General features: G+C 47.1%; 1 protein-coding gene across 5 annotated transcripts in view; it reads left to right on the top strand.

The window, feature by feature from the left end:
* CNOT4 (CCR4-NOT transcription complex subunit 4) overlaps window positions 1–11,435 on the top strand; it is a 142,948-nt gene extending 131,513 nt beyond the window's left edge. For 3 of the 5 annotated variants that reach the window (XM_028525184.2, XM_028525183.2, XM_036010936.1), the window contains exons 11-12: window positions 9,119–9,331; window positions 10,031–11,435. In XM_028525184.2, coding sequence (XP_028380985.1) covers window positions 9,119–9,331; window positions 10,031–10,332 — 515 coding nt within the window. In that variant the 3' untranslated portion in view covers window positions 10,333–11,435. The remainder of the gene's footprint in view (window positions 1–9,118; window positions 9,332–10,030) is intronic. The other 2 variants (XM_028525186.2, XM_028525185.2) reach the window with 2 other exon arrangements.
* The last annotated feature ends 1,158 nt before the right edge of the window (window positions 11,436–12,593 follow it).

Below are 12,593 nucleotides of genomic sequence, written 5' to 3'. Positions count from 1 at the left end.
AGGAAAGGGACTGTGGAATATAGAAGGAGGACGTTTCCAAACGAAAACAATTGTTAGTAGACCCTGCCTCCATGACTACTTGTTCCATTTCAAAATTGAAAGTTGAACTTCCTGTGTGTTTTAGTTAGAAGGGAACTGAGGTTCTAGTGAAAATGCTGCATATTATTTCCCATGAAAAATGCCCCAAACACAAGCAAGAAAACAGTGTTTGCTTAAACCTGTTGTTATTCATTTTAAAAGAAATTATCCAGTTCTTAACCTGTTTCAGAATTTCCCCAAGAACTAATGACAAGCATGTAACTTGTAGTCTGCTATTTCCTGCTTTTTCTGGCACTTCTCTTGACAGTGGTTTTGTGATCACATCTGAGGATTAAAATTCATTTTGCCCCTAGAGACTTTAAACTCGTTGACATTTGAGTAGATTCGTGTGTGTGTGTGTGTGTGTGTGTGTGTGTGTGTGTTTTGCATCTCTGCCGCCAGTTCTGCACATGGTTTAATCGGTCCTTTCTGGTTTGAGGGTTCTAAACCAGAGCCCTCTCTTCTAAAGAGGAGTCAAGGAAGCAAAATGAAGATGGAACCATATAGCCCTGTCTTCTCTTGGGGCTTAACATCGTGATATTACACTGAGTTGTGACTCTTCCTATTTTTCTCCTAGTTGAATTTAGCTTTTTCTTGCCATCAGCATTTATCCCCAGCTTCAGTCACTATGGATTCTGATTTTAATCCTCAAGGTTTATGAGACTGTTGTTACACAGGTAGGTTATATACCTCCCTCCATCTTTCCTAAGCTTTTCAAGTCTAACCCGTGAGCTTCTCCCTGTTCAGTAACTGGTTTCCACGGATTTCCCCCAGTTTGTTTTCCTTACTAGAATGATTTATCATTGCGTAGTCAGAATGTCATATTTTAGCATCTTCCAAGATCTGAGAAACACTGCACTGTGGGACCGCGGCCATCCTTTTTTTTTTTTTGACCTTTTTTTAGAAAGCTGTTGTCTCAAAAAAAATTGGAAGTACATGTCCGGTGCTATTCGTTTAGGAAACATAAATACCTCTTCAGGTTCAGCTCAGGAACTGTTCACTGCGTACGAAGAGAATTAAGTCAAGGCCCCTTTCCTGGAGGAGCTCCCAGTCTGGTAGGAAAAAAACGTAACGTGGGAACAGGCGATTGCAGTTCCCTGGGGTAATTGCAGAACTAGCCAGCACACCTGCCATCCAAGGACTCCGTTCTCGTTATTCTCACTCTTCGCTTCTGTAAGCCCCAAAAGCATGTCACGTATTTTGGGGGCTGCTGTCCACCATAGACAACCAGTTCTTTGTTGGCCATGAGCCCAGAATACAAGTTTTCTTCTTTGTTTTCACCTTGGGAAAGTGAGCTGGTCAGGGAGTGAACGTTACCGGGTTTATTTCCTTCTAGCCGATTTAGACCTTGGAGATGTTAAGGGGGTATGATAGCCTTTGTGTGTCTGCAATTCTGTCACTTGTCTTGGCGATGTAAGACAAATACGTCAGGGCCCCCCCCTGGGCCTTAATCCCCCCTGATCATCTTCTGAGGTCCCCGCAGAGGAGTCGGCGCTCAGCTGTGTGCTCACTTAAAGCTCCCAGCTTCAGATGGTGTAGGTTTCTTACGTTGGATTTTTTGCACCTCCCCCATCTGTTAGCTCTGTTGCTTGTATATTCTGGTTTAGGTTCCATGTCATTTAGGTTATACTGCTTCTAGAATGTATTTATCTAGAATGTGTGCATTAAATTTTAAGTTTACTTTTTTCCTCATTCCGTGTATAGCTTTATATAGGGACATTGTTCATCAGTGTTTTTCATGGTTTTCTTTTTTAAAATACATTCTGCTTCCTCACATCCTTCATCAGGCAAACATCTAGATGTTTTCATGGTCTCCGTTAGATGATCTGATTCTCCCCCAAAACAAAATTATAGATCTTCTAGGAACATTCTAGAAAAGCACACATTGTGTAAAATACATCTCCTTATATTTCGAAATGTTCCTGTTTTACGATCAGTTGCTTCTCTCTTCTGTACGGGACAGCCTCGCCAACTTCCCTTTCAGCTGCTCTTCCTCCCAGCTTCCCCGGTCCCTGATTACCCCACGTAGAAGGTGGCGGAAGTGTTCCCTTTGTCCTTATGCCCCTTCGCACAGCATCGTGTTGATCATCACACAGTACGATGCGGCTGCTTCAGCGTGCCTGCCCTCCCCTTGTCTTGGCCCACGGGGCCTGCCTGGACAAGGACTGGTTGGTGGTGTGCTCGGTGGTGGGAAGGAACACCTTGGTGTCAGGCTGGGTCAGATTACTCATTTGGACGCCTTTCAGCTCTATAACCCGGGGCGAATTCTTGAAGCTTCCAGAGCCACTCAGTCTCCTCAGCTGTCAGATGTAGCCGATACTTAGCTTATGGGATTGTTGGTGCTAATCGAGCCCAGAAAGTGTGTAGTGAGTGAATGAGTAGTGCCTGAAGTAAAAAAATGATAAAATAGTCAGTAGATCTGTGCGCTGTCTTGAATACATAATATGAGAATATCTTTTAAAATTGTTTTAAAGATTTTATTTATTTTTAGAAAGAAGGGAAGGGAAGGGAAGGAGAAAGAGAGGGAGAGAAACAGCAGTGTGTAGGTGCCTCTTGCACGCCCCCTACTGGGGATCTGGCCCACAACCCAGGCATGTGCCCTGACTGGGATCGAACCAGCATCCCTTTGGTTCACATGCTGGCACTCAGTCCTGGCCACACCCACCAGGGCTAGAATATCTTTTTTAAAAATATATATATTTCTTATTTAATAATCTTGGTGTGTTGGATTTTTTAAAATTATATTGCTTGTGTTTTGACACCTCAAGAACTATTAAGAACATGTCATTTGAGTTTTGGCTGAATGAACAGAATTTCCTTCGGTTTTCGTGCAGAGAAGCCCTTTGGACCCTGAAACTTAGCTGATTGTTCCTTTCCGAAGGAATGGCATCTCTTTGGGGAGAACTGTTTGATTCGTAGCGTGAGGCAGATATGAATTAAACAGGCTTCGGGGGCAAAGTGGTCTTCCAGCTCCTCGAGCCGGACCTTTGCTTTGGCAGACCGAGCAGATGTGCTGACCGTGTCAGTTTCTGAGATGCTGAGCCGCCTGCGGAAGGATGTGCGAGGCGTCTCCTCGCAGACCTTTCAGGTGGCGTGGGAGAAGAGACGGGTCGCAGGTCAGGGTGAAGCAGTAACCTCAGCAGATGTCACAGCCTCGTCTGCTGCCACGTGAGTGTGGTTCAGACCATACGAAGTGCTGTCTGTCGCCTGGGATGACGGAAGAGGAAAGGCAGACTTTTGGAAGACGGAGTGAACATTTATTGAAGAGACCGGGAAAGCATTCCAGACCAGGAGAAAGGCAGGAAGCGAAGACAGGGTAGAAAGCACACGTCATAGCTGACCCTCGGGCCTCTCTTCTCTTGTTTATGTCTTTTCTGCTTCCTTCTGGTGGGAATACGTTTTACCTGTTTTTGTTTTTACTTTGTTCAGTTCTGCAGTTCTCGGAATTTTCTTTTATTTGAGTTCTAAGAATTTTTCACTTTGTCTAATCTCTACTTTCAAATCTTTTGAACCCTTAAGCAAATCTGCTCTGCACTACTGGTCTGTCTTGCCTGAAGCTAAACGTAATTCTAGAAATCTGAGTGTCAACTCGGCCTAAGTAGGATAACATTTTTTCATAAACAATCCGATTTTATAAGTCTGTTTGAAAGATTTCATTCACGTAGTAGTCATTTTTCCTGCCAGTTTTAGTTAAATTGAAATGATTTTTGGGTGTGGCATAGGTGTATCATGAAGACTTTCTTTTAAGTTCTCTGATAAAACTTTTCTGGGCTCTATAAAGTTGAATTTGAGCCCTGGCTTATGTGGCTCAGAGGATTGAGCACTGGCCTGCAAATGAACCAAAGGGTCGCTGGTTCGATTCCCAGTCAGGGCACATGCCTGGGTTGTGGGCCAGGTCAGGTCCCCAGTGGGAAGCACACGAGAGACAACCACACATTGATGTTTCTCTCCCCCTTTTTCTCCCTCCCTTCCCTTCTGTCTAAAATAAATAAACAAAATCTTTTTTAAAAAAAGTTGAGTTTGACATATAGCACAAGCGTAATTTATATTTGAATTGCTAGAGGTATGTTGTTGGAATTTGAGACAGTTCAGGTTTTCTTAAAGCCATTTATTTACTGATGGAGATGGCGTCCAGCCCCAAACTGATAGGACAGGGTATATAGCGGGGCGGGGGTGGGGTGGGTTATAGGAGGGCACAGCGGCTGACAGAGGCTCCACTGTACTTCCTCCTAAGTAGTTGGACAAGCCTAGTGTTATGTAAAAATTCCAAAGGTACTTTCAACAACTTGGGGGTTTTTCGGGTGCAGAGGTGCACATAGTAACTAAAACAACTCCGTGAATGAATGCTGGCTACTGTTCTTCACCCACCGGCGCATTTCCGTGCCTGCGCCTGATGGGCCTCCCGTTGTACTAAACTTTTTATCCTCACCCGAGGACAACTCTTCTCATTGCTTTCGGAGAGAGACACAGAATGGGAGAGCCACGATGCAAGAGAGAAACATCGATTGGTTGCCTTCCTGTATGTGCCCCAACGGGGGATCGAACCCTCAACTGGCTATGTGCTCTGACCAGGAACTGAACCCTCAACCTTCCGGTCTACAGGATTGACGCTCCAAGCAACTGAGCCACGCCAGCCAGGTGTGGCCAGTCATTTTACTAAACTGTCAGAGTATTCGTTAATGACGGACAACCCCATGGCATTTCCTTGGTAGCTTTTCCAGGCCGTAGGCGTTGAGTTCTTCCCGAGTTTGCATCATCTCACCCTCAGGGAGTTAAGTTCCTTGAGAACGGGAACCACGGTTTTGGTGCTTTGTCCTCGGGTGCGATCCGGAAAGGGTTGTTGCCTTGACTTTCATCTTGGCAGCCTTAGCATAAGTACCTGTCGTACATTTTAAAACAAGTTTTGTTGCTGCTGAAAACTAGACTTGTCATCTTGCTGTGTGTGCGATGACCGAAAGGTGCTCTGAGCCAGGTAAACCGAAAGTACACGTCTCACACAGGGAGGGAGTGTGCTGTGTGGCATTGTGAAAGTGCTGTAAATTCCATGTGTTTGAGTCCTACACTGAGAAGTAGAACTACTATTACTATGATCCACTGGGCTCGCCTTCCTGCCCTCAAATCATTTAGAACCAAAAATAGTGTCTTGTTGTACATACCTGAAAATCATACATTAAAATCAGTGCTTTGGGTATCATGAAACATTCAAATGTATTAGCAATCCTCTAAAAACATACGGTCCTTCCCTAAATACTACTAATAATGAAATACTTTAAAATCCCTCATGTTAATATAAAATATGTTGAGTGACTTGATTTTCATTGTACTTGGCAGGATCTGTCCTAGCTATGGAAAGGGTAAGGTGCTTTCTGATGTCTTCTTTGTCTCTGCAATGCTTTGCAACATCGCGGTGACTGACGGCACCGTACCTCTGTGAGAATGCTCGGTGTTGTCCCTGCGATCCCGGGAGGAGGCCGTGGTGCGCAGAGGCAGCGCCCGGCGAGTGAGCCTGCCCCCGCCTTGGCCTTTTGGAACGTGTACTGTCTGTTCAGCGTTGAGCATGAGAGAAAAAAGGGTGTTAGACATTTATCCGGTAATAAGTGGGCTTCAAATTACTTTCCCGTCTCTTAGCTTTACAAGAGATCTTGTAAGGCAGATGTTATTTGTACTTATGAAGTAGGGCCCTGAGCCATGCACAGAATGACTGACACGCCCCGAGTCACATTAGTAACCCGCGTGGGGCTGTCTTACACGGCACATCTGCCGTTTCCAGCCCAGGGTGTCTCCGTTAGACCTCCTGCCCTGTTTGTGTTGAGTTACACCCCAGTGCCGCGTCCTGTACAGATAATGGGAAGTGCCGTTGCGTGAAATGGGGTCTAGTGGTCAATTCCCGGTGCTCTTGGGAAGGGAAAGTGTGTTCCCATGGGATGACTTAGAGCCCCAGAAGCAAAGGAATCTTCCTTTGTGTCAGTGGTTCGCAGCCAGTAATGATTCCCCCCCCCACCCCCCGAGTCATTGGCGGTGTCTGCAGGCATTTGGGGTTGTCAAAGCTAGGGGGTGTGTGCGTGTGTGTGCGCGCGTGTGTGTGCACACGTGTTACTGGCATCTAGTGGGTAGAGACCAGGAATGCTGTTAAACATCCTGCAATGCATAGAACGGCCCCTGTAACAAATAGTTAATTAAATGGTCCGAAATGTCGACAGTGCCGAGGTTAATGAATCCTGCTGTCTGTGTAGCCAGGAATGGAATGAACGGAAGTGCTAGAAGGTGAAGCAAAGCTGGGCCAGAGGCCGCGAGCATGCAGAGGAGGTGATTTCAGGTGCGCCGGACGGAGCGGAGCTGCTTTGATGGTGTAAGGGGTCCATGTCCTTTCTTTGTGCCCACACTCGGCACAGCGATACTGGAGAGAAGGGTGAAGGAAACTTTTCTTCTCCTAAGGGACTTGGAATAGCCGTCCCCTTCTGAGCAGAACATGTCGGTCTACTTCCCCATGATACTTGCAGCCTCTCTGTAAACTGCTCACCATGCTGTCGGGCTCCCCCAAAGTCTGGGGCACATGACTGCTCCTTGTCAAGACTGCAAGCGTTATAAACTGGCTAATTTCTTTCCCAAGCTATCTTACCGTTCACCTGGGAGGATCGCAGTTTCTCGCTGTTTCTCTACTTTGTGCCACATGTGAATTTCTTTGACTGACAGACTCTTGGCTGATTTCATTAGTCTAAATTAAGAAAAACAATTCTCATTTTTAAAAATAGGCTTTATTTTTCAGAGCAGTTTTATGTTTGCAGCAAATTCGAGTGGAAGTTTAGAGAGACTTCCCATATAGCCCCAGCCCATGAACAAATGTCTTTTGACTTTATTGTGATAACTAATTTTCAAATAAAGTTTATACAAATGCACCGTTAATTCTGTTAATGCACATTAAGGGTTTCTTAGTTCCAGTTGTAAATGTAAAGCAAAAATAAGGAGAAAATGGGTCTTGGTGAGCTGTGGGTATTTTCTTTCTCCCTGATCATTGTGGGAGAGAGAGAGGGTTCAGATCAGCTGTGTAGCTTCTCACTCACTTGGGCCGCCTAGTTCAAGGCTGTTCGTCTCCTTCAAAATGTTCCCGCGTAGTTACACACCGTCTTTGTATATCGGGGGTTTTATTTCCCTCCTAGGAGGTTTTCCTGGTTTTCTAAAGTTCTGTCTGACGTGGTTGCTGTAAAGGTTGAGTGTGCCGTAGCCGCCAGACCTGCCTGTGACTGAGGGTTTTCTGGGACCTTGTGTGTGACCTTGTTAGTGCGACCTTGTTACTATCTCATGCAGCTGGAGCCAGGGGGATATTGATGATTGTGTCGTTGATCAGAACTGCCCCCAACCCCCTCCAAAGTCCAGTTTGTGCCTTCGGCCAAAATATTTCTTTATCATGGCTAATGGACATACTATAATGCTGCTGTTTCTTTTATGCTTTTTTTTTTTTTTTAATCATGGGTTTCATAGGCCCCTGGGTTTTCCCTTAAATAGTTGGCCCATTAGAAAGTCTATTAATAAATGATACAATGGAGAGAGAGTTGGTGCTATTAAAAAAAAAAAGGACTTGGGTAGAGTGTAGGTTTAAGTCTTCATACACAAGTTCCGTGACCTTGAGCAAATTATTCTGGAGTCTGTTCCTTTATCATTAAATGCAAATCATCCCCCCCCGTTCTGCCTACCTAGGATCAAAGGAAATAACTAGCTGCGAGAGTGTGTTGTAGGTTGCACCACGCCAGGAGAGTGTGCGGTAGGTGCAGACAGAAGGGGGAGCTGTAGGAGCCTGCACCGACCGTGAACTGAAGGGGGTGGAAAGAATTTGTTTTCCCTCCTGTTGGCTCGTCTGCATTGCGGCGACGGCCTTCCTTCACCTTGGTAAATTCAGAGATGTCTCCTGTTGGGTTTGGTTGCAGTTTTTTGTCTTTTTATAAATAAGGCTGATGCAGGGCTAAACGATTCACCTGATGAAATACGGCATCGTTTGGCACAGACCAGGGATCGGTGCCGAACACAGCTCTGATTTCAGCAGGTAGCGCAGACGAGGCCTGTTACAGTGTTGTCGTCCTTGTCATCATCGTCATCATCATCGTCAATGGTGATTACTAGTTAGTTCTGTAGAACCCGAAAAAAGTGGTCGAGGCTGTTCTCAGAAACCCCGGTTGGTGCTTTGCCCCGCGTTCCTGTTTTCAGACAGCAGGCGTTCCAAGCAGTGGTTCCACTGCGCCTTCCCTCCCAGCCAGTCCGTCACGCTGTGCGGAGTCCGGCTCATGGAGGGCCGTTTTACACTGGCAGTGCGTGCCCTGTCGCGCCCGATGCTTTCATAAATAGACCCGGAGAACGGTGGGGCTCGGGCGGTGTTTTCAGTGGGAGCAGGGCTGGCCGACTGTGCTGGAGATTGCTCCATCTGAAGGGAAGCTTAGCCCCTGCCCGTTCGGCCTTCGTGACTAATGGAAAAGCACTCTTCAAATTCCAAAGCCTAGTCATTTGGCCTTTTTCCTCTGAAATGCATTAACAATTTTGTAATCAAGAAGAACTTCTTACTACTGCCTTATGTTGATTCTTCATAAAATGACTTTTCTTCCTTTTTAACGGGCTCAGAAATAAGCTCCTCGGTGGAACTTTGCAGGCTTGCTTTAATCTGTGTAGATAGGATATACCAGCTCAGCTGGCTGAATGCCTCGCAGGCAGACTTCACAGTAGAGCTGGAACTAAGCTGTGCTCTGGAGCACTGGCTGAGTCTTTAAACTGGACCATTGGTTTGCACACGCCCGATGGTGAAGAGGCCACGAGGACGAGAAACTCCCTCTCCTGGCCCTCGCGAGAGTTTTTCTTCACGCGTTTCAGGGGCCCTGCGCTCACCAGCACAACCCTAACCACGTTTGTCTTGCCAGGACCACTCATTTTAAATGCTCGATAAAGACAGAATAATTCCTCTCCCGCTTAACCACTAAAGAACAACCTCTGTTTCTAACGTCAGCTTTTTATTTTTTTTTTTTATCTTCCATTTTTTTTCTGTTGGTAAATCTCCCAGACAACAGCAGTTCTGTAGAGAGTTTAAATATGAAGGAATGGCAGGACGGGCTAAGGGCGCTTCTGCCCAACATTAACATCAACTTTGGTGGACTGCCCAATTCTTCCTCCCCCTCCAACGCCAACCACAGTGCCCCACCGTCCAACACTGCCACCACCGACAGCCTGAGTTGGGACGGCCCTGGCAGCTGGACAGACCCAGCCATCATCACAGGTAACTCTCCCCCTCCTTCAGCTCCGCTGACTGCCATCGGTTTGGTTTATCGCACAGATTAAACTAAAACAGAAGGCTCTTCACCACCATAAGCTTCCTGGCGCAAAGCGGCAAGTGTGTGGGTGGCTTGTCTCTCGCGCAGGGGTGCGGTCTCGCTTAGCTCTTAGCTCTGTCGGCCGGTGTGCAACAGGGCGCCGGGCGCCGCGGTCGCTTCCTTGGGTGTAAGTAGGTGCTGGCGTCCGCTGCGTGTGCGTGTGTGTCTTAGGTCTCCGAGTGCAGGGAGGCTCTGACTTGCCCTCCTAAAGGAACATACTCCACTTTGAAAAATAAAGCTCTCTATTATAAGGCTGGCCTGTTCACGGGCTCCTGTTAGAGGGGAAGCGCGGTGGGGAAATGACGTCATGCGGTTCTGGGGCCTCGCCCTGCAGCTGGGCCTCGGCGGGTGGCAGAGGGGGCCCTGTGTGGTTGGAGAGGGGGCACGGGTTGCCGTGCCCGTAAATCGGGGTCGTCGTGGGTGAGGGATGAAAGCGACATAAGGTGAAGAAGGTCTTACGTGGAAGGAGTTAAACATGGTGATTTCTTCTGTTCCTTTGCGGGTAAACTAAATCACCTTCACGCTCTTCGTTGTTGTTTGGCGAGTTCCTTCTTCCTTCTGCACAAACTCACCGTGTCCCCTCTTGTCTTCTTGTCTCTCCTCAGGTGTTCCCGCCTCTTCAGGAAACAGTTTAGACTCTCTTCAAGATGACAATCCTCCACACTGGCTAAAGTCCCTCCAGGCCCTCACAGAGGTGGACGGCCCCGGCGCCGCGCCCTCGCAAGCCCCCCACAGCGCCCCCTTCAGCACACAGATCCCTCTGCACAGAGCCAGTTGGAACCCCTACCCTCCTCCCTCAAACCCCTCCAGCTTCCACTCCCCGCCCCCAGGCTTCCAGACGGCCTTCAGACCCCCCAGCAAAACCCCCACAGATTTACTACAGAGCTCAACACTGGACCGCCACTAGGGAAAGAGGAGAAGCCGTTAGAACACGCAGGAGTTGTCCCTCCCTGTTTTCTCCCTCTCGCCCGCCCACCGCTCCCTTCTCATCTCTTAAGTTCTGAAGAATCCAGTTCCCGATCAGTTTTTTTTTTCTCCCTGCCCCCAGATGCAATGCGATCACAGGGTCATGACGATCTTTTCTTTTTTGTTTTTCGTTAATTGTAAAAGTTTCTGTTGATCCGCATTTGTGTGACACTGTTGAATGTTTCCTAAAAAGGCCTTTTTAAGGAAGGAAAAAAAAAAAAGAAATCAAAGGGCAGTCTCGGTACTTAGAAAATTACTGTTTGTCGCGCATAATAATGACATAATCTGCTTAGCAGAAAATGACGATTAATCTATAGGAAAGGTCAAGTAAACGCGTCATCAACTGCAGAAGTTTGAAAACCAGGTTAACTGAGATTGCTAATGATGAGGGAAAGCGGTGGCCCCCGGCCCCCATCTCGTAGCCAGCTTACCACTATCGCAGGGAAAATGCTTATAAATTAAATTTAAGTTTTAATTCTTTTGGCAAGTTGACGGAGAGCACTTGATTATGTCGTTGAGCAAAAGAATTTATTGGAAGTTGATGGAAAGACACATTGATCTGTAGTAGTGACTGGCCAATTGCTAAGAGTTTATTTACAAGGAGGGGAGAAGTGACTTTTTTTTTTTAAGGAGAAAAACGTTTTTGGCTTTAGATGGAAAGTAAACTCAAATGTTTTCAAGGAAAAAAAAAGTATTCACAGATTTAATACCTGTGCATAATGTATAAGAGCTGAAACATAAGTGATTCCTTCAGTCCTTCTCATCTGTCAGAATTTTTTTCTTTGACCTTCAATTCACCTGCCGAGGGCACTCTGAGATAGCACTGCTCTGGGGCCAGCCAGCACCATCAGGAGCAAGTCTCTGACCTCCCTGCCTGCAGCTTTTACTTAACCCTGTAGTTTCCGGACACTTGTGCAGTATTGAAAAGACAGGAGAAAAGAAAACAGAAGCTTGGCTATAACCTGACTCAACTAAAAACAAGAACATGTACCTCTTTCTTCAGAATTAAAACTAAAACTTAAATAAAACAAAACTTGATGATGACCCTTGAGCTATTCTGGCTTTTTGTTTTTCCCTTTTATTGCACGTGAGTTCGAACCGGTTTTGTGGTGGCCGTCACCAGGTGTTTCCGTTGATGGTGCACTGCCGGTGACAGGCGGGATGGTGTGGAAGGAGAAATGAGGGAAAAATAGCGCTTTGTTGTCAGTCGCTGCCGTTTTGAAGTTCGGCTTCGGCCGTTCCGGTGGCTTTCTGTGGACCCTGCCCCCCTGTGTTCTTCTAGAAGCAGCTGGAACCTTCCCCAACCCCCCCCCCCCGCCCCACCCACCGAGAAGCCCTGTGGCTGGAGGGGCGGATCGGTGGTCCATGTGTTGAGATGCGGGGAGACCCCATCACGGGGTGGCGTGACGGGCAGCAGATTGGGAAATACCAACGTCACGACCCACCGTCAGACCTTCTCTGGCCAGCCTTTCTGGGGAGACGGTCACCCCGCTCACCAGGAGAGGGCCGAGGACAGAAATGAAATGTTTCCACCAGGTCCCTGGGGTTCCGCGTGGTCTGTGTGTCTGGACTTGGATTCCATTGAGAAGTCCGAAGCTGGAGCTTGCCCGTTTCCTGCCACCTCCGTGAAGGGACGCTTTGCAGGATGCGTGAAGCAGGTCCGCTAAACCTCACATTCTGTGCTTGCGGGTTCACGCTCTCCTTACCTTTATGCTGTACTTCGACTGGCACCAACCTCCGGCCCCCACCCCACCCCCCACAAAAAACAATAAATAGTTTCAACACAGTTTTTGAAAAACATAAACAGGATAGGCTCAAACGTCACCATAAATAGATACTGACTGGGTGACTAGTGAATTGTTTTGTTTTGTTTTGTTTTTCTAGTTTACCAAAATGTTACTGTGATGCAGAAGAGAGGACTGCAGACTTCAGGTTCTGTCTGTCCCGGGAACTTTGCTTCGGTCTCCTGAACATTGACGTTGCAGATGATGGGTCAACACATACATAATAACCAGGAAGCAGCAAATTGTAATCCAGGCTTCGGGGGCTGGGTGGGGGGTTGGAAATCCCTGAGGTACAGGTGTATCAATAAAAAAGCGTGGCTTCGTCTGTCAAAGGAGGGAAATTCTACCTTGCAAGGCTGTGCTGTGATTGTATGTTTAATGAATCATACATCAAGATGATTTTAAAGGGTAATGAAAC

This window comes from Phyllostomus discolor, chromosome 10, assembly GCF_004126475.2.
Source record: "Phyllostomus discolor isolate MPI-MPIP mPhyDis1 chromosome 10, mPhyDis1.pri.v3, whole genome shotgun sequence".
In the NCBI taxonomy this organism is placed as follows: domain Eukaryota; kingdom Metazoa; phylum Chordata; class Mammalia; order Chiroptera; family Phyllostomidae; genus Phyllostomus; species Phyllostomus discolor.
This window is presented reverse-complemented; position numbering and strand designations above follow the sequence as displayed.